This window comes from Geotrypetes seraphini, chromosome 2 (genome assembly GCF_902459505.1).
Source record: "Geotrypetes seraphini chromosome 2, aGeoSer1.1, whole genome shotgun sequence".
In the NCBI taxonomy this organism is placed as follows: Eukaryota; Metazoa; Chordata; class Amphibia; order Gymnophiona; family Dermophiidae; genus Geotrypetes; species Geotrypetes seraphini.
The window spans coordinates 345,853,608-345,875,402 of NC_047085.1; the positions used below are offsets into that span (position 1 = coordinate 345,853,608).

General features: G+C 40.9%; 1 protein-coding gene across 2 annotated transcripts in view; it reads left to right on the plus strand.

The window, feature by feature from the left end:
- Positions 1-21,795, plus strand: part of ZDHHC3 (zinc finger DHHC-type palmitoyltransferase 3) — an 85,231-nt gene that overhangs the window by 27,806 nt on the left and 35,630 nt on the right. The window contains exons 5-7 of one of the 2 annotated variants that reach the window (XM_033930329.1): positions 2,500-2,581; positions 9,898-10,028; positions 11,911-12,491. In XM_033930329.1, the coding sequence (XP_033786220.1) occupies positions 2,500-2,581; positions 9,898-10,028; positions 11,911-12,069 (372 nt within the window). In that variant the 3' untranslated portion in view covers positions 12,070-12,491. Of the gene's footprint in view, positions 1-2,499; positions 2,582-9,897; positions 10,029-11,910; positions 12,492-21,795 lie in introns of those variants that run through there. The other variant, XM_033930328.1, reaches the window with a different exon arrangement.

Genomic DNA, 21,795 nt, shown 5'->3' on the forward strand with positions numbered 1-21,795 from the left:
CATCCTCGAATATTGTGAAGTTATCAGTCAGTCACAAAACAATGTTTTCAGTGCAGGGACCAGTGTGCTGGAATACCTAGCTACTCATGTGTGTAATTTGTTCAATGTTAAATTGTTACTTGTTTATTAACCATGGTTCTTTTTTCATAAATTACGGAGCAGAACAGAATATGTTTGTTGTCAGGAAAGTTCCCTTGCCACTCCTCCTCCTTTTCTTCTATTTTAGTGGAGTTTGATTGCTTTGGTACCAACTGAAGAGCGAGCTGTTCTCCACTGCAGAAGGGGAGGAGTCCAAAATCTTAAAGGGACATCCTTCTGCAGTTTTGTTGTTAGTGGGAATCAACAGCTAAAGTATGGACTCCTGTGTATATTAATAGAAACAAGATTATTGAGGTAAGAACCTAATTTTTCAATATGGCTGCCTCCTGATAACTGGGCTGACCTGTAGCACTGAGAATCTGTGTGCTTGTTTTATTTATATGCTACTGTCCTATTTTTATATGGTGCTATTTTCATTTAATAAAATTAACTATTAGTGATTGTACAACACTTAGATCCACATGTTAGTATTTGCTGTATAAAAAGTTTATAATAAACTAAACTATAAACTCTCTCTACCACTTCCTTTCCTTCTTATTCTCCCCAGGCATCACCATTTTCATCTGTACAGGTATACTTCATAGGCTAGTATTATGCACTGATTGTGATTGCCTAGAAATAAGCAGTTTCTCAATTTAACCCTTTAATTGGCAGATGGTGAATCGGCTGCTTTATGTAACTTGATGTTGAACGAGAGCAACAGTGCCAAGTAAACAGGCATTTGGAGATGCAGATCTCCCATAAGAGCCATAGAAGACACATGTTGCTTCTGAGCAACAATGCCAAATAAAGGTTTAAAGTGGAGGTATCTTGGCTTTTATTTTCCTTATCTAATTCTCTCTCACATAAGAACAGCCATATGGGTCAAACCAATGGTTTATGTAGCCCAGTATCCTGCTTCCAACAGTGGCCAATCCTGGTTACAAATACCTGGCAAAAAACCAAATAATGGTAACACTCCATGCTACCAATCCCAAGGCAAGCAGAGGCTTCTCCCATGTCTGTCTCAATAGCAGACTATGGACTTTTCCTCCAGGAACTTGTCCAAATCTTTTTTAAATTCAGCTATGCTAATCACTGTTACCACATACTCCAGCAAGAGTACCAGGACTTAACTAATCATTGAGTGAAAAAATATTGCCTCCTATTTGTTTTAAAGGTATTTCATGTAACTTCATTGAGTGCCCCCTAGTCTTTTTTTTTTTTTTTTTTTAAATTTTATTTTTGAGAGAGTAAAAAATTGATTCACTTTTACCCATTACACACACTCGATCATATCCCTTCTCATCCATCTCTTTTTTTTTTTTTTTTTTTTTCTTTTCAAACAGAAGAGCCCTAACCTCTTTAGCCTTTCCTCATATGAGAGGAGTTCCTAGCAATGAGAACTGGGCTTCCAACAAGCTCGGATCCATCTAGTAAGGGAGCATTACAATCTGCTGTGTGCAAAGTCTGGTATGAAATACAAAGCATCTTCAGTCCTATGCCATTAGGTTGCCTGTGGAATCTTTCTTGAGGAAGTCTTCTCCAAGGACTTTGATCAGTGTCGCTGGGAGCTGTTAGCTTTGTGTGTGGCTCCTGCTGCTTCTTTACTTTAGTTGAGAAAACTGGTGCTTTGCTTCTTAAGAGACCTACTAACTTTGCAATGTGTAAAGTTCAAGAGTTTGTATAGACAGTAATTATCCTATATCAATCATTGTGACTTTTTCATGGTCCACTGGATGCCACCATGTTAGGCAATGTTACAAAGCAATTTAAATTAATGCCATCTATGATAAAAATTTATATTGGCCAGTCAGGCACATGGTGAAGTCGGGCATAGTTGCATTTGAGTGCTGGAAAGATTCCAGAAAATAGGTTTCTAAATCTACATAACAACGGCTATTTAATTCAAGCCATATATTCTTACCCACATGGATTTTTAAGTGCTCTATAGCTTTGGTTCCCAACTCTGTCCTGGAGGACCACCAGCTAGTCAGGTTTTCAGGATGGCCCTAATGAATATGCATGGAGCAGATTTGCATGCCTTGTCGCCTTCATTATAAGCAAATCTCTCTCATACATATTCATTAGGGTTATCCCAAAAACCTGACTGGCTAGTGGTCCTCCAGGACAGGGCTGGGAACCGCTGCTCTACAGGTGTCTTTAAGGATTTTTGCACAGTGTTCTTTAACACCTTGTGTTTTTATAGGTATGTTTTAAAATAGAACAAGGCTAATTTGCATAACATAATCACCTTGAAAACTACAGCTGTTTATAGTTCTTGAAAATCACTATTGAGAACCCTTGTCCTAGATGTCCTTTACACCAATCTCTGTTTGATGCTGATATGGAACTTAGCTGTTAAAATTAATTTCTTGCATACTTTTTTATGACTATGTTGTGTATCATATTGTGTTTCAGATGTATATAGCACTAATTTCCTTCCATGCTCTCTTCATGGTGGGTTTCCACTTCCTGTACTGCTTTGAAGAAGACTGGACAAGTAAGTAGAAATTAATTATGTTCTTGCAAGTGAACCTCAGGAACAAATGCATGCCCAGTTTGCTCTTCCTAGCCATTATAATTTTGGAACTCAAGGGAGAATTGTGTTGATTAAAGAAGCTTAACCCCCCCCCACACACACAAACACACACAAAAAAAAGTCCTAACCCAAAACATAAGAATAAGACCAAAAGGAGGACAAGTTAAGAAACAAAGTTTATTCATTTGACTAGAGAAGTAGCCTAATTTTAGGGCCCTTTTGCTAAGATGAGTTCTGTTACGGTCCTTCTGGATTCCATAAGCTCAGTGTTCAATCCCAACCCGCAGTCTGGGTGTTGCAGAAATCCACATCTTTTCTGTCTCGGCTTTCCAAGTCAATCAGGAGATTATGTTGTTGGCATTTCATCTGACAGGTTTGGAACACACAGATCAGATCTTCCACAATTTGGATGTCCAGAGGGTCTTGCTCCTTTATTTGGAAAGGACAGTTGAGTTCAGGCTGTATGATCACCTTTTTGTTCACTGCTTCACCTCACCGTGGTAGGCTGGCATCCAAGTCCTTGATCATTCGATGGATTAGAATGGCCATTTACGTGACTTTCGCCCATGGCAAGCAGCATTCGATGAGAAGTGTGGCTGCGTCATGGGGGGCATCTTGCGCGATTCATCCTGATGAAATTTGCATTGCAGTTTCTTGGTCCTCTCTTCATACTTTTGCCCGGTTTTACTGAGTTGTTGCAGTGCATTCTAATGCCATTTTTTTTGGGACCTCGGTTTTGAGGGCAGGCTCTTCTGTCCCTCCCTAGCTACCGTGGCTTTGGCACATCACCTATCGTATGGAATCCAGAAGGGATGTAACAGAATGGAAGATTGTTTTATCAAGCTCAACGTTAGGCTCATATCACCTTTTGTTGGGTGATATAAATATTCATATGGATCAGGCGAGTACAGACGAGTACAGGTGAGTACAGTTTTTGATTTTATTTTCTTTTTTAAAGAGTTTGGATTTTAAATTACCACAATACGAAAAACCAAATATTAAGGGCCATCTATTAGATTTGGTGACTTTTTCTACAAAACTACATTCTAACACAAAAATTGATCTTAGAGTTATCATGGAGTGATACAGCTTGGTTAGACCATCGTTTATGTAATTTTCTTTTAAAATGGCAGAATAAATTTAAGTACAGTAAATAACAATAGGAAATACAGAAAAAAGAAGGTTGGTTTTATGGGAAGAGGTAAGATAGATCATATAGAATTCTGGTCACATTATGAATTGAAAAAAATAGAGGGACAAGAAGAAATTTTTTTTATCAGATTGGGTTAATTCAAGTACTCAAATTTTAGATGATATAGCACCACATAGGCAAATGTTTAGGAGAGAAAGAGTAAATATTTGGTTTGATACAGAGTTATTAGAACAAAAAAGGGCACTTAGAAGGACAGAGAAGACTTGGATTAAATCGGGTAAAATAGAAAATAGAATCAAATGGAGAATGAAACTTAAGGAATATAAAACTATGATTTCAGAGAAATGTAGCATCTATTATAAGCAAAAGATTGGAGGCGTAAAGACTAATAGTAAAGAGCTTTTTAAATTGGTTCATGGATTATTTTGAGATTGATTTAAAAAAAAAAACTGATCAAATAAGGAAATTATTCCATCTGCCGATAAATTGGCAGAATTTTTTAAAAATAAAATCAGTAGTCTGCAACTAGTTTTTAATGTTCAATTTAATGATTTTATAGACAATTTCAGGACAATTAGAGGGCGTCAGGACAGATATTATCTGGGAACAATTTGCTGTCCCAGATTGGAATTTTTCTGTAAACTATATTCAAAGTATGTAAATAAATATTGTCGATTAGATATTTGCCCGAGAAATGTATTGAGGAATGCAGCGTTTACTTTTAAAGCTCACCTGTATAAATAGATTATTCTTCAGTTGCAGAAGGGACAATTTGAGCAAAATTTAGGAAGAATAATAATTGTCTATTGTGAAAAATTCTAAGGAATCGTTAATGTGTGAAAATAGTTATAGACCAGTAGCTAATATTCCATTGTTTGAAAAAATAATGGAGGGTTTGGTAAATGCTGAATTAGTAAAATACTTGGATAAATTTAACATTTTACATGATTATCAATCAGGGTTCCGCTCAGGATATAGTACAGAGACAGTAATAGCATCTTTAATAACTCAGCTTACTATTCAATTTAGTACTGGCACTAATGCCCTGATCCTGCAGTTGAATCTGAGCAGCGCTTTTGATTTAGTGGATCATGATAAAAAATTAGCTTAGTGGGTTCCTGAAACATAGAACATATGAAGTTTTCACTGAAGACAAATATTCTTTTTCCTGGAAGAACTCATGTGGAGTTCCACAGGGTTCTCCGTTATCTCCAACACTATTTAATATCTATTTAGTATCCTTGGCATATTTACTTCACTGTTTAAATGTGATGTTTTATATATACACAGATGATATTACTATTTTGTTCCCCTGTAAGGCTGTTTTGAATGAATTGATTTCCAAAAGGTTAGAGATTTGAGTAAAGGTAGAATTGTGGATGCTACAGTTCAGACTAAAGCTTAATTTTGAAAAAACTAAGTTTTTTGTTTTTTTTTGGCTAGCCCTAACGATAAAATTCACGAAACAATTATTCAATTGAGTGCTTGTGGTCTGGCAGGAACTATATTGAGTGGTTTTAATCATTTTTACAGAACCGGACACAAGAAGTCATGGTTAATGGGACATGGTCAGTGTTACGTAAGGTAACAATGGGAGTCCCACAGGGGTCGGCCCTGTCAGCAATGCTGTTTAATTTGTATCTGGGCCCATTGTATAGTTTTTTTTTTAGATACCCTTAACGTGTCATATAGAGTTTACCGCAGGTGGTCTCGGCTTTCCAAGTCAATCAGGAGGTTATGTTGTCGGCATTTCATCCGACATGTTTGGAACACACAGATCAGACAACAGAAGTTACATTTTTGAATGAAATCATGATTCATATAAAGGATTGGTTGGATGAGAATAGGCTGAGATTGAATGTTGACAAGACAACCTTAATGGTCCTCTCCAGAGACCCTCAGCGGAATTTGGCATCTTCGGTTATGCTGTTGGACTCTGTTGAAGTGTCATCTGAAATATGTTATCTGGGAGTGATTCTCAGTTGTCGTTCAGACAGCATGTGTCTGTGGTGGTGAGGAAAACATTTTAAGTTGAGGGTACTGCATCATTTGCTTACTTTTCATGGAGTACTATATAAACACGTCCTTCAGACAGTTGTGATGTCTAGCCTCGATTTTGTAATTTCATTCTACTTGGCTTGCCTTCCAATGTTCTTCATGTGTTGCAGGTAGTGCAAAATTCCATCATAAGGACATTGTTTAGATTAACAAGAGCTGAACATATATCCTATTTTTACATCAACCTATATTGGCTTAAGATGGATTTCCGTGTCATTTATAAGCTGCTGTTGATAGTTTATCAGAGTCTGCATAGTTTGGCCCCCAAATACCTAATTGACTATCATATTGTGCTCCCTAAGTTGTGTTCCTCTGACCACTGGGATTTGAAGATCCTGACTAGAAAAGAGCTAAAATTGCAAACAACAAGGGCAGGTGTGTTCTCCTATGTTGGCCCAGAGGAATGGAACAGGCTTCTGCAATATATACGGCAACAGGGGAATTTGAAAACATTTAAAAGATTGCTGAAACGCCATCTGTTTTGTAAAATGAAATATGGGTGAATAATAGGGAACTGCGTTTGTGACTATGAGGAGATATGCTATGAATATTGATGTTTCATCGCTGCTAATTGTTTTATGTTTTTGTGTTTTTTAGATTGCACTTTTGTATAGTTTTATGTTTGTAATGACATTTATTATGTTTGTTAATTTGTCTTCGCTTTGTATAAGGCGAATAATAAATAAACACATAATACAATACAATCACAGTTGCGTTCCTTGGTGGAAGCCAAAGCTGTCTCCTCAGAAGATATTTGCAAGGACTTGGTCATTACATTTATTTGTGAAACATTACAGGTTGGATGTCTTGACCCAAGCAAATAATGCTTTGGACAGTAAAATTATAAAAAGGGCCTTACTTTTCTCTTGCCCAGAGGGGTGAAAGCTTTATTACATCTCCCTGGTTTAACAGGAAAAGAAGAAAGGTAAAATTCTTACCTTTTAAATTCCTTGAGTTCTGCTAGACTAGTCCAGTGTCCCTTCCTGGTAGACTATAACCCTGGGAAGCTTTCCTAGCTCATCCTCACTTTGTAAATAGAATAGAAGATGGTTATTCATATCAAAGAGTACCCAGGATGGATCCCAGGGTTATGGCGATGTTCTAGTTTATGTTCCGTTTACTAATGCAAAAGCCCAAAGTAAAGAATACATACTGAACTGTTTCAGGCTGCACCATTCCTTATAACGATGATGTTACTGGAATATTCAAGTTTCGCTGCTTTACATTTGCCTACTGGTTTGGACTGATATATAGCAGGCTCAAGGATAAGAAATTAACAGGTAAGAATAATTTCACCTTGTTTTTAGAGCAGGGTTTCTCAACCCAGTCCTCGTGATACACCTAGCCAATCAGATTTTTTTGATATCCACAATGAGTATGCATGAGAGAGATTTGCATGCATTGTATCTCTTGGATATTCCTCGTGGATAATCATAAAGACCTGAACCCCTACCCTGGTAACCTTGTTGTCTGTTTAGATTGTAAGCTCATTCGAGCAGGGACTGTCTCCTTTGTGACTCTGTACAGAGCTGCGTACGTCTGGTAGCGCTATATATATATATATATATATATATATATATATATATATATATATATTTTAGTTCAATCTTTATTAAGAACATAAGAATTGCTGCTGTTGGATCAGACCAGTGGTCCATCGTGCCCAGCAGTCCGCTCCCGTGACAGCCCTTAGGTTAAAGACCAGTTCCCTAACTGAGTCTAGCCTTACCAGCGTACATTCTGGCTCAGCAGGAACTTGTCTAACTTTGTCTTGAATCCTTGGAGGATGTTTTCCCCTATAACAGCCTCCAGAAGAGCATTCCAGATTTCTACCACATTCTGGGTGAAGAAGAACTTCCTTACGTTTGTACGGAATCTATCCCCTTTTAATTTTAGAAAGTGCCCTCTCATTCTCTCTACCTTGGAGAGGGTGAACAACCTGTCTTTATCTACTAAGTCTATTCCCTTCATTATCTTGAATGTTTCGATGCAATACATAAATATATTATAAACATAAGTGAACATACATTAGGAAATTCTTAGCAGAAAACATGTCATTATCTACCCATCCCTCCCTCCCTAACCCAAATCCTCACCCTAACTCCCTCCCATATGTCTGGCAGGTCAATCATTCCATCACACACATTGCTTTACAAAACCCTCTAAAGCGCTCCAAACATCCTTAAATGAGGCCATATTCCCCGATCTTTCAGCTAAATTAGCTTCATACTTATAGAAGAAGCACACAGTTTCCCACCAAAAATGAAAATTCAACAATGTGAAATCCTTCCAGTTCTCAACTATTGACTGTAGTGCTACTCCAGATAGTATCAGGAATAGTTTGTTTTTATTTATTGGCAATAAGGTTGTTGAAGTAACATGTGCTCTACATATCACCATGCCATGAGAAAGAGGTATACGAATTTCCAATATAGTATTTTATTCCACACTTCCTACCAGAATGTTTGAACCAGTGGGCAGTAAAACAAAAGATAGTCAAGTGTACCCACGTCTGGTAGCGCTCTAGAAATAATTAATAGTAGTAGTAGTTTTAGAGCTATGGAAATCATTATCTGCCTTGGAGATGTGTGTGTTTGTAACTTAAAAAATGGGAAAATTATAGTAAATGGTACAAATCTGATGGTGGGAATGTTAAAAGAGCAGCATAGTGAGCCCTGAATTACAGTGTGTTAATGGTAGAGGAAGGACCATTGCCATGAGCAGTCGTAGCAAAAAGATCTTAATATTAAATGTTTCGCAATATCCTGGTCATAAGTGTTTTATGTCTCGGGTACAGATTTAGCACCCCTTAATAAAAGGAGTCCTAATGGATTTAGTGCACCCTAACGATTAGCATGTGCTAAATGTTAAGTGGCCTATAGGAATCAAATGGGCTTCTTAGCATTTAGCATGCTCTAAATCAGGGATCTCAAAGTCCCTCCTTGAGGGCCGCAATCCAGTCGGGTTTTCAGGATTTCCCCAATGAATATGCATTGAAAGCAGTGCATGCATTGGGGAAATCCTGAAAAGCTGACTGGATTGTGGCCTTAAAAGGAGGGACTTTGAGACCCCTGCTCTAAATCCATTAGTGCACCTTAGTAAAAGGAGCCCTTAGACCAGGGGTGTCAAAGTCCCTCCTCGAGGGCCGCATTCCAGTCGGGTTTTCAGGATTTCTCCAATGAATATGCATGAGAGCTATTAGCATACAATGAAAGCAGTGCATGCAAATAGATCACATGCATATTCATTGGGGAAATCCTGAAAACCCGACTGGATTGCGGACCTCGAGGAGGGACTTTGACACCCCTGCCTTAGACTGTAAAACAAAGGGGTGGCAAACCACAAAACTCAAATCGAAAAACAAAGGGGTGGGAAATCCACAAATAACCAGAATGAAAACAGGAGTCCAAAATGAAGTCACTCTATTAAAACACTATATGAAAAATGAAGCGGCAAAATCCAGATGAATGGATGTACTAAGGCTTTTCCATCTCTTGCATTTTCACTCTTAGACTGTAAGCCAGTGGTCTCTGACCTTTTTCATGTAAAGGGTTACAGTGTGAATACGAAAAAGCCCTAAGAGGATATTAAACATTAAAAATTAATAATGATATTGCTTCTACAACATTTCAAGGGTATATTTGAAAAACTTGGATTGTCAACAGTAGCAAATGCCATAAATGAGTAACGCACTTAAGAGATTTTGTTTGCAGTTCCTATATCAAGTGGGCAAGATTGAAAGTAACCCATTTACAGGAATTTGAAGAGCATATCTGCCAATTGTTTACAAGCCGCAACGGAGGGCTTCAAGGGCCGCATGTTGGAGATCACTGTTGTAAGCCCTCTGGGGGGGCCTATGGTAATAATGCCCATTTGTTCAAGAAGATTAAATCGAGGGTCATTTGTTTGCCTTTCCCCTGTAATTTCTATGGCTTACAAAGCGTTGGAAAAATGCATCTACAGTGGAATGTTCGTTTGCCCTGATTGCCTAGTTGCTCCAGCAGTCTTTTCTGTGTATCGGTTTTGAAATTTTTTTTTTTGTTTGTTTGTTTTTATTTATCTTTAGAATGCAGTTCATTCTCTCCACCCACTACAGTGATCCTTCTCATCCTGTTGTGTTTTGAGGGTCTTCTATTTCTCATCTTCACTGCTGTGATGTTTGGGACCCAGGTGCACTCTATCTGTACCGACGAGACGGTGAGTGTTGTATCCCGTTGTACCTTTTTCATTTTGTTCGTTTATGAGCATTCAAAATTCCACCGTGCGAAATACATCATGGCGATGTACAAAAGATTTAAACCATTTTTCATGTACCCCTCCTCTTCTCTAAGATCTGTTTGCCTACCTGTGTGCTTTTCTGCCAGCGTTTGATAGTGTGCTGTGCTCGGGAATCATCCTGAGAAGGTTATACACTTCTCCCTCCGTATTCGCGGTTTCAGTATTCGCGGTTTCGATTATTCATGGTTTTTAGCTTGCTGGCTCCTCCCCCCAAATTACATCAGTTTGCATAGAGAAATTGCTGATTCCAAGCGTTTACAGAGAAAATCGCTGGTTCCCGGCACTTTCTTCACCGTGTTTGGCCTCTCCTTCAGGAACAGACTAGGTCTCCCACCATGCTATTCGCGGTTTCACTATATTCACGATGGTTTTTAATAGAAAACAGCGAATAACATATGAAAAAGTTATTCACGGTTTTTCTGTATTTGCGGTTCTGTTAATCCCCTATCACAGCGAATACGGAGGGAGAAGTGTAAGCCTCTTTAGCTTCAAGGATGAGGAGAAATGGGGCTTATTTTGACTTTTCACTGTGAAATGTAAAGCAGGTACCTTAATGAACTTCAGAAAATTTACCAATAACTTGTCTGCCTGCTCTTCACATCCTGCTTCTCTTCTTTATTCTTGGATATTCTCATATTTTTGTGTTTTTACTTTTGAGTTTCAATGTAGAGTCAGAGGCACTAGCTCAGTGGTCTCAAACTCAAACCCTTTGCAGGGCCACATTTTGGATTTGTAGGTACTTGGAAGGCCTCAGAAAAAAATAGTTAATGTCTTATTAAAGAAATGACAGTTTTGCATGAGGTAAAACTCTTTAGTTTTATAAATCTTTCCTTTTGGCTAAGTCTTAATAGTAATAATTTATAGCTAAAGAGACATATGATCAAGAAACTGGTTTTATTTTACTTTTGTGATTTGATAAACATACCGAGGGCCTCAAAATAGTACCTGGCGGGCCGCATGTGGCCCCCAGGCTGCAAGTTTGAGACCACTGCACTAGCTCATTTATTAAGACTTTGTTAGGATGCTGACTGAATGCAGGTGATGCTGCGGCTCCTCCCTGTTGCTCGTCTAACGTGTTTTGTTTTTTTTACTAATGAAGTTCGGTTTCTTCCTCTAACTTGCTATTTGCTGATACTACGGTCTCTCCAAACTTTGTTTGGGGTTTTTTTTTTTTGTCTGCAAACCTATATTATTTGCTTCGTGTTTTTCTTCCCAAGCTTGAAAAAATTCTGGGGTGTGTTTTTTTTTAATTGACGGACCCATTTTTTACTTGGGGGGAGGAATACTAAGCAGTGTTTTTGTTTAATAGATTTGGTTTCATGCTTCAGCCACCAAGTTGGAAGCATATTATATATAAAAATATGAGAACAATCACATCCTCAACATAAACCCACCCTATAGAAAGGATGTTTTATGATTGCCTTAAAATATTCTTTAAAGATTTGAGGATGGACAGAGAAAAACTTTTAGAACCTTGCTTGACCCAGCAGCATGCATAAAATTAAAAAGTGCCATAGTTTGTATGTGGTTTTTTAAAATCTACTGTCCTGTGAATGATTCAGTCACTGCTTGCCTGCAAATCTCGCATAGTCCATTAAGTAAAAAGCACACATCATTTTGAAGGCCACTGTTTCAATGCTTTTATTATATAACCATGTGTGCACAACATCTAAAAATGTTTAAAAATAGCTTTGTTATCTATACTGGTATGAAAGAAACCTCAAGAGGTAGGTGCCCAGTCTGTAAGCCATAAAAAGCACACAGGAGCTTTACTGAAAGTGTCACATTTCTGTGTTTTCAGGGAATAGAGCAATTGAAAAAGGAAGAGAGAAGATGGGCTAAAAAAACAAAATGGATGAACTTGAAAGCAGTATTTGGCCACCCGTTCTCTGTAGCGTGGCTCAGTCCGTTCGCTACTCCAGACCCAGGCAAAGCAGACCCCTACCAATATGTAGTGTGAAGAATCCTAAACCAGCACGTCCTCTAGAACTAAAGCCACCTCACAGCACTACTGGCATATCAATTTTACTGGAATGTTTTTGTAAAAATAAGCCAAACAAAAACCTATTTTTTTTTTTTTTTTAAATGACAATGAAAATTCAGGTATTTGCAGAGAAAAAAAAGCTTTCTGTTCTGCCATTCACATCATTCTGTGTCGCCTATGACTGAAGCTTTATTTTTCCTCCTTTTTTTAAATTAACTTGACTTAATGGGTTTTGTCTCTGCTTTCTCTTGGGGTTTAAATCCTTACCTCAGTAATTTCTCTTCATTTTTCTTTCTCTTTTCTTTCCTAATCCCTAATCGGTTCACCTGCTGCCTGCTAACCTGCAGTGGTATTAGTAGTGACTGGTACATGTGCCAATACAAACCACTTTTTCTTCATGGCTGCGTTCTGTTTAATTCAGAATAATCCTGGCATGGAATATGAATGATTGCTGATGTTTCAGAAGAGAGACTGTTTGAGGGGCAGTGCCTCCAATGGATTATTTTGTGTAATGAACTTCATTCTCTGGTGAGGGGGTTTTTGTGATGAAAGGATTATGGAATGCACCACACTCAGATTCCCCTTGCAAAGTCTTTTTTGGTAGGAAAATTTGTCGTGGAGGACAGTGCTCGCTGCCAGTAATCATCTTTTCTTGGCAAGATGAATTTTGTCTCGCATTTTGTGTTAATTTCCCACTTCAGTGGGATTTGTACCTCTTCCCCTCCTTAGGCATGAAGACTTTTTTCAGATAGGTTGCCATGTAGAATTGCCTTAGTGTGCAGTTGCAGAGATCTGATCCTACCAAAATTCACATGCTACAGTAGCAGACATAGGTATCTTTAATTTTGTATTGAGTTGATAAGCTGTTTGTAAGAGACATTAGATTCGTAGAGATTTGGGCCCTGATTCTGGAAGCAGCACCAGAAGATAGGCGCCCTACCGCTGCTTAACTTAATTGATTTAATTACCTTTAAGTGACGTGGTAATTGACCACGTTGCTTAAAAATAATTAAAATCGCATTAAAGAAAAAAAAGTGCCCACTGGCGCCGGAATCTCATCTAAGGAGGTGTCTGAGGTCGAAGGAGGCATGGTTAACACTGGAAATGACCTTAGGTGCCTCCGTAGACGTGATTTCACATTAAACATAGGAAATGTAGGCCTTCAAAACCTTGGTCTGCATTTCCGACATGTATGTTTGACCTGGTCACTATTCTGCAACCAGCGCTGGTTCTTAACTGACATGTGACTGGCACCAGTTCTGGAGGCGCCAGCCGACAAATCTAGCTCTTAATGTTTTAAACAGATTTGCAGGCCCCGTGGTTGTGTTCATACTGTGGAGCAGACAATGTCATGGCAAGTTACCATGGACACGCTGGGGATGACGAGCCCTTTTTGCTATCTAACAACAAAAAAAGCCTAGTTGGCCACAAGAAGGAGTAGAGGAAACAAGTTTATTGAAGACCCAGCACTGCCTGTGTTTTGGCAAACTGCCTGCATCTGAGGTCATTCCATGATTAAAAGTTCTGCTTCAATGTTTCCTAACAGCATTCGATTAGGGTACTGGTATGGAGTTACAGTAAAATGTTAGTGTTATGAAGTACCGCTATTTGAATGGCAACAGAAAACTCCCCCTAACTGATAATAGCTGTTTGCTGAAGTGCACCATTCCAGGTCCTGCATTCTTTCTTGTGGCCGACTGATTTCTTTGTTGTGCATCTTGTACTGTGTTGTCAACTCTTTCCATTTAGTTATTATTGTCTTTTGTTGCCTAAAACAATAAATAAATCCATTTTCTTTTTTTCTTAGCCAATGTGCTTAAACAACAAAAAATATTGTTGTTTTGGGAGCCAGCAGTCTGTTTTCTGGTCAAATGGTTGAGCCCCGACTTGCTTTAATAGAATGTGGGTTGGTTTCTGCTCCCAGCAAACTCAAAGAAATAAATATAGGCCGAGAATGTAAAAACTGAAATCAAAGATTTCAAAATTTTTCCCAGCATGTTCTAAGTTTTGGCCAGCTTAGTTGCAACTTCTGCACATAAAGTAAAGATCTATGTATAACTATAGGCTATATTTCTTAAGTGGATTTTCAGTCACCAAAAAACTTGCACATTCCTATTATGCATAAGTATGGTTGCATTTAAAAAAAAGAAATGTTGCAAGGGGGGGGTATGTTATGAATTTACATGTATAACTTAGATTTTCAAAAGTTATGCAATGAAGAAGGCATGCCATTTAAACACAAATTTATACCCCTAGTTTATCAATAAATTTGCATGTGACTAGTTAACTAGGTAACAGCCCACTCGTTAAAATCAATTTGCACATTATTTTGATTGTGAATATCATGTTGCTTTTCTCATGTGTTTTGAAATTGTGTGTAACTTTGCAGTCAGACAAGCAAATGTAGTCGCCCACAAGAAGCACAAAGGCTTAAAAGCTCTGTTGTTGAGGAAGCTAGTTCTTATAACATATCACTCTGGGTAATCCTAGCCAGAGGCAGCAAAAAATGCCTGTATCTTGGTGTAATATACAGACCTCCAAGACAGCTGGAAATCAAAGACATAGAGAATATCACTTTAAGGGGGGACACTGTACTGCTAGGGGACTTCAACATGCCCGATGCAGATTGGAACACACTCTCAGCGACAACCAGCAGCAGCAGAAGGCTATTATCCTCCATAACTGGTTTTGGAGCCCACTAGGGCCCAGGCGATACTAGACCTGGTACTCACCAACGGAGAAAGCATCTCGGAGGACGCAGTAGGCGATAAGCTAGCCTCCAGTGACCACAACATGGTATGGTTCACCCTCAGGAAAGGTTCCACTAGATCAAGCACGACAACAAAAGTACTCAACTTTCGAGGCACTGACTTCAAACGCATGGGAGATTTCGTCCATCAGGCACTACAAAACCAAGCTGGGACTGATGATGTGGAGGCTATGTGGTCAACCTTGAAATCTACCCTACATGTAGCAATGAACCGCTACATAAAATCAGTAAGCAAACGGCGAAGAAACAATAGACCGCAATGGTTCACCGCAGAGATCTCAGACCTCGTTAAAGAAAAGAAACGAGCATTCATTTCCTACAAACATTCGGAGACAAGGGAGGCTAAATTAGAATACATGGCCAAGTCTACAGTGGTCAAAGTGGCAGTCAGAGAAGCCAAGCATCGGGTTGAAGTAAACCTAGCAAAGAACATTAAGAAGGGAGACAAATCCTTCTTCAGGTATATTAGTGACAGAAAAAGAAACACTGACGGGATAGTGCGCCATAGGAAACCAGACGGGAATTATGTAGAATCAGATTCAGATAAAACTGAACTCCTAAATGAATACTTCTGCTCGGTCTTCACCTCCGAGGCACCAGGGTCCGGCAAAGCGGCAGGCAAAGCAGAGTTCGGATGACCCGTTTCGGAATTTTGAATTCACACCCGGTGACATCTACGAAGAACTATCAAGACTCCAGGTGAACAAAGCCATGTGACCGGACAATCTACATCCCAGAGTGCTCAGTGAGCTCAGTGACATCCTAGCGGAACCGTTATCCGTACTCTTCAATCTCTCCCTGAGTACGGGAAGAGTCCCCTTAGACTGGAAAACAGCCAATGTCGTTCCTCTGCACAAAAAGGGTTGCAGAGGCTGCGAATTACAGGCCGGTGAGTCTCACATCAATAGTGAGTAAACTCATGGAAACTCTAATCAAACGAAAATTGGACACGATCCTAGACGAGGAGAATCTACGCGATCCCCACCAACATTGATTCACCAAGGGTAGGTCCTGCCAATCCAATCTCATCAGCTTCTGTGACTGGGTAACAGGAAAACTAGATTTGGGAGAGTCCCTGGACGTCGTGTACTTGGACTTCAGTAAAGCTTTTGCTAGTGTCCCCCACCACAGGTTATTGAGCAAGATGAAATCGATGGGATTAGGTGAAACACTAACTGCATGGGTCAACAATTGGCTGAGTGGTAGACTTCAGAGGGTGGTGGTTAATGGTACCCCCTCCAAAACTTCGGAGGTGACCAGTGGTGTGCCGCAGGGCTCGGTCTTGGGCCTGATCCTTTTCAACATATTCATAGGCGACATGACTCAAGGGCTTCAAGGTAAAATAACATTATTCACCGATGATGCCAAACTATGTAACATTGTAAGTAACAACAAATTGTCCGACAGTATGACGCAGGACCTGCTTTCATTGGAGCATTGGTCCTCGACCTGGCAGCTTAACTTCAACGCTAAAAAATGCAAGGTCATGCTTCTTGGCTACAACAATCCGTGCAGAATGTACACATTGAATGGAGAAACCTTGGCTAGGACTGCAGCAGAACGAGATTTGGGGGTGATCATTAGTGAAGACATGAAAACTACCAATCAAGTGGAGAAGGCTTCATCCAAGGCTAGGCATATGCTGGGTTGTATCCGGAGAAGCTTTGTCAGTCGGAAACCCGAAGTCATAATGCCATTGTACAGAACCATGGTGAGGCCTCATCTGGAGTACTGTGTACAATTCTGGAGGCTACATTACCATAAGGATGTGATGAGAGTTGAGTCGGTCCAGCGAATGGCCACCAGGATGGTCTCGGGGCTCAATGATCTCTCATACGAAGAAAGGCTGAATAAACTGCGGCTATACTCTCTCGAAGAACGTAGGGAGAGGGGAGACATGATTGAGATGTTTAAATATATCACTGGTCATATCAAGGTAGAAGATGATATTTTCTTTCTTAGAGGACCCTCGGCCACAAGAGGGCATCCGCTAAAAATCAAGGGCGGGAAGTTTCATGTCGACACCAGGAAGTACTTCTTCACCAAAAGAGTGGTTGACAATTGGAATGGGCTTCCAGTGCAGGTGATCGAGGCCAGCAGCATGCCAGATTTTAAGCAAAGATGGAATGCTTGGATCTCTAAGAGGGTAGAGTTAAGGGGATGGGTCATCAGAGTGTGATCTCTCAAAGGGTAACTAGGGGGGAGTGTCAGTAGAGTGAGCAGACTTAATGGGCTTTGGCCCTTTTCTGCCATCACTTTTCCATGTTTCTATTCCGTTGAAACATGAGCTGTCGGGGATCTAAAATATACAAATAAAAAAAAATATGTAAAAATAAGGGGAAAATGCAAATAATCACTAAACTAAACTAAACCTTAAGTTTGTATACCGCATCATCTCTATAATTATGGAGCTCGGCGTGGTTTACAAGAGCTTAATGTTAGGAAGGTACAGCATAATGGGGTTGGAGGTTGGGTATAAGGGGAAGAGAGCATTACATTTTTGTGAATAGCCTAGTTTTCGGGTGCTTTCGGAATAGTTGGAAGGAGCCCAGATTCCATAGTGGGGCAGTAAGGTTATTCCAAAGCTCGGTGATTCTGAAGAAGAGAGATTTCCCTAATTTTCCCACGTAGAGGATACCTTTTAGCGTGGGGAAGGCTAGTTTAAGTTTTTGGATGGATCTGGTGGAATCAGGACTCAAGGAGTTCCAGGATAGTGGAATTAGGGGATGGAAGATGCCGTGTAGGATCTTAAAGGCTAGGCAGGCGCATTTAAAGTGAACCCTGGAAATTACTGGAAGCCAGTGAAGTTTTGACAGGAGTGGGGAAACATGACCAAATTTGCTTTTTGAGATCAGCTTGGCCGCAGTGTTCTGAATCCGCTGAAATCTTTGAAGACTTTTTTTGGTTAGACTTAAATAGATGGAGTTAGTAGTCTAGTCTGGAGAGGATGATACAGTGGTGCCTCACACAACGAACTTAATCCGTTCCAGGAGCAAGTTTGTTATGTGAAACGTTCGTTGTGTGAAACGCGTTTTCCCATAAGAATACATGTAAAAAAAAATAATTCGTTCTGTAGCATAAAATATGCTAAGATGACATAAAAAAAGATAAATTTATCTTGTTAGAGCTGTTAGCATGATATAGAGGGGATATATGTGAAGGGGAGGGGAGACAGGGGTTTTGTTGATCCTTGCTGTGTATTATAATCACCCCCCACATACTCCCCAGTACCTTTTTTAATTCCTCCCATCTTTCTCAGCCAGTGGCGTACAGGCCAGAAGCGCAGAGATCAGGAGCAATTCCTCTGCACGCCTGTGTAGGCCCATGCCGATCTCCGAATGGCTGCAGTTAGTTCTTGTGAGTCCCGCGAGAGCTGGCTGCAGTTAGTTCTTGTGAGTCCCGCGAGAGCTGGCTGCAGTTAGTTCTTGTGAGTCCCGCGAGAGCTGACTGCAGCCATTCAGAGATCAGCGCAGGCCCAGGCAGTAGCACAGAAGGCTTGCTCTTGATCTCTGTCTGCGCTTCTGGCTGGGAAATTTGCTAGACCACCAGTTTGAGTGAGCGGGTGAGAAAGTTGCAGCAGTGGTGGCTTTTTAAAAAAAAATATGTGGCGGCGGTGGGAGGTTTACAAATATGCGGTGGCGGCGGGGGGAGGTTTACAAATATGCGGTGGCGGCGGGGGGAGGTTTAAAAATATGCGGTGGCGGCGGGGGGAGGTTTACAAATATGCGGTGGCGGCGGGGGGAGGTTTAAAAATATGCGGTGGCGGCGGGGGGAGGTTTACAAATATGCGGTGGCGGCGGGGGGAGGTTTACAAATATGCGGTGGCGGCGGCAGGGGGATTTAAAATATGTAGCGCCGAGAGAGGGCAGTTAAGGATGCAGCTCGGGCGACTTCGTTGTGTGAAACGAAGTTCGTTGTGGGAAGCAAGACCTGAAGTTCGTTGTGCGCAGCGTTCGCTGTGCGAGGCGTCCGTTATGCGAGGCACCACTGTATATTGTACAAGGATGGCAAAATGTTGTTGGTGGAAGCAGGATCTCACTTTCCTCAGCAGGTGGAGGCTAAAAAAGCATGATAATTGCGTATAATATAAACTAAATTATAAAAGCATAATTATAAAAGAAAAAAAAAAAATCCCATATGATGATGTAGCAAAAAGTCACTACCGTGTTTCCCTGAAAATAAGACAGTGTCTTATATTCATTTGGGGCCCAAAAAAGACACTAGGTCTTATTTTCGGGGTATGCACATGATCATCTCTCCCTCCCTCTCCTTTACCCCAATTCTTCCTCTTTCCTTTCTCTCCCACACATGTGCAGCATCTTTCCTCCCCTCCCTCCCTCCCATTCCTCGTGCAGCATAACCCTTGCTCAGCTTCTATCCATCTTTCCCTCCCTCCTTCCCATCCCTTGAGCTGCCCCACCACACAGCCGAACCCCTGCTGACCCTCCATCCTTCCCTCCCCGCCGACCGCGAGCAAGTCCTACCTTCAACCGAAGCAGCGTTGGGCCGGCAGCACTCTGAATGTACAACGTTTAGAGTGCCTGTTTAGAGTGCTGCTGGCCCGACGCTGCTTCGGTTGAAGGTAGGGCTCGCTCACGGTCGGCGGGGAGAGAAGGATGGAGGGTCAGCAGGGGTTCAGCTGCGCGGTGGGGGAAGGGGGGGCTGGGTTGAAGAGTTGCCGGCAAATCCCGGGACTAGGGCTTATTTTTGGGGAAACACGGTATAACATACGTTAACACACAATTTAAATGTCAAAACAAATTGCATAGATAACGGTATGTTGGAGATCTGTATATGATCATAATATATGTACTGTGCCAAGTTGAGCTCTAGCCACCTTGTTGGGCAGACTGGATGGACATTTATTATGTTATTATGTGTTAATCGGTATCGCCTTTTTAATCTCAACAGAGAAAGCACAACAGTAAGATTTAGGGCTCTTTTTTTCCTAAACTGTAGTAACGAATGGCCTGAAGCATACAGGTCATTTCTGCCCATCAAGGCCATTTTGACCAAATTTCTGTTTATTTCATTAATCACCATGTGTTGTGTGTTAATTTACCGTTAGCATGTGGCCAGCTTTAAAAATGACTGCAGGAGCACGTATTGCCATCTATTTTGTAGTTGGAAAGGACTCCCAAAATATCCAAATGCTAACCAGTTAGCACAGAGTACGTAATGTAGATGCACTAACTGATTAATGCAGGATCACCCACTCTACACCCCTGGCATGCTCCCTAAATAATAGCTTCCCAAAAAACATTTACCTTGCTGATAGCATGAACTCACGCAAATACTAACTTACTTCTCATTTATAATCTTAATGTATATTTTCTTCAAACCGCTTAGAACCTAACGGATGTAGCGGTATATAAGAAATAAATTACATTACATTACATTACATTACATTACATTACTAACAAGAGATGCTTTAGCACCTCTTGTGTTAGTCCATTTTGGTTGCTTTAGGTATGCATTAGCACCTAACAAACCTTGGTAAAAGAACCTCTTAAAGATTTATTCATTAGGTGTGGTCCATCATCTAATATAATAAAATGGTAGGACGCGCATGCGCACTAAAAAATCATGTTCCCTGATCTGTCGCGCAAACACGATTGCGCATGCGCGGATTTTACGTCACCGAACTCTGTTCCTCCTCCACCATGCCACGCCAGCCATGTCCGCCGCCGGCCTCGAGCTCCTGGGGGCCGGCGGCGCGAGCTGCCCGCCCGCTGCTGAGGCCCCGCCTCCCGTTCCGCCCTACACGCCAGCCATGTCCGCCGCTGGCCTCGAGCTCCTGGGGGCCGGTGGCGCGAGCCGCCCGACCGCTGCTGAGGCCCCGCCTCCCGCTTCCGCCCTACACGCCAACGTCAGACACCGCCCGGCCGGTGCTGAGGCCCCGACCTCCCGCCAGACCCGGCACCACAAAACGGCCCTCACATCCGTGAACAGGGTTGCCATGGAAACAGGGGATCAGGAGCTAAAAAAAACAAAAACAGTGCACAAGGACAAACAAACAAACAGAGGGGTCAGGAGATTTAAAAAAAACAAACAGTGCACAAGGACAGAGACACACAGACACTCACAGAAGGACAGGGGGCTAAAGAGACAGATTGAAAAAAATAACAAAACACTAAGGAGAAAGAGAGACACAGGTAAGGAGTGCTGCTGGGCAGGGGGAGCAGGGAAGAGGGTCAGGGGAGAAAAGGAGTGCTGCTGGACAGGCAGAGCAGGGAAGAGGAACAGGGGAGCAGGGAAGAAGTGCTGCTGGACAGGGGGAGCAGGGAAGAGGGACAGGGGGAGCAGGTAAGGAGTACTGCTGGACAGGGGGAGGTAAAAGGAAGGGAGAAGGCCTACTGCTGGACAGGTGGAACAGGCAAGGGGTGATGGTTGACAGCCGAGGAAAGAGAGAGACAGAAAGCGGCCAAGAGGAGAGAGAGAAAAAGAAATAAAGACACACACATCTATTCTAGCACCCGTTAATGTAACGGGCTTAAAGACTAGTGTAAATATAATATGCTATATAATGACATCTGATTATATAATTTGTTGTTAATATGGATGACATAGTGCTAGATAGTTTTTGAAAGCGACCAACTTTATTAGTTTAGATATATTGAGATCTTCATATGTTTGATATCTATGCAATTTGTTTTGACTCTTAAAAGTTGTGTGTTGACATTTTTCTTATGTTATGACTATTTACTACTGGAATGCTTTCATAGAATCATCCATTTAGGAAGTTGTCTTACTGTCAAATCACCATATGATAATTTTTTAATAACATCTTATGCTTTAATTTGTTCATATGATATGTGTTGTGTGCATTTTTTTTAATGTTTTATAAGCATGTTTATATATGTTTTTTTAAATGACTTATTTGTATGTTTTAGACCCGTGATGCAGGCAATTCCACTGAAACATTGGCTGCA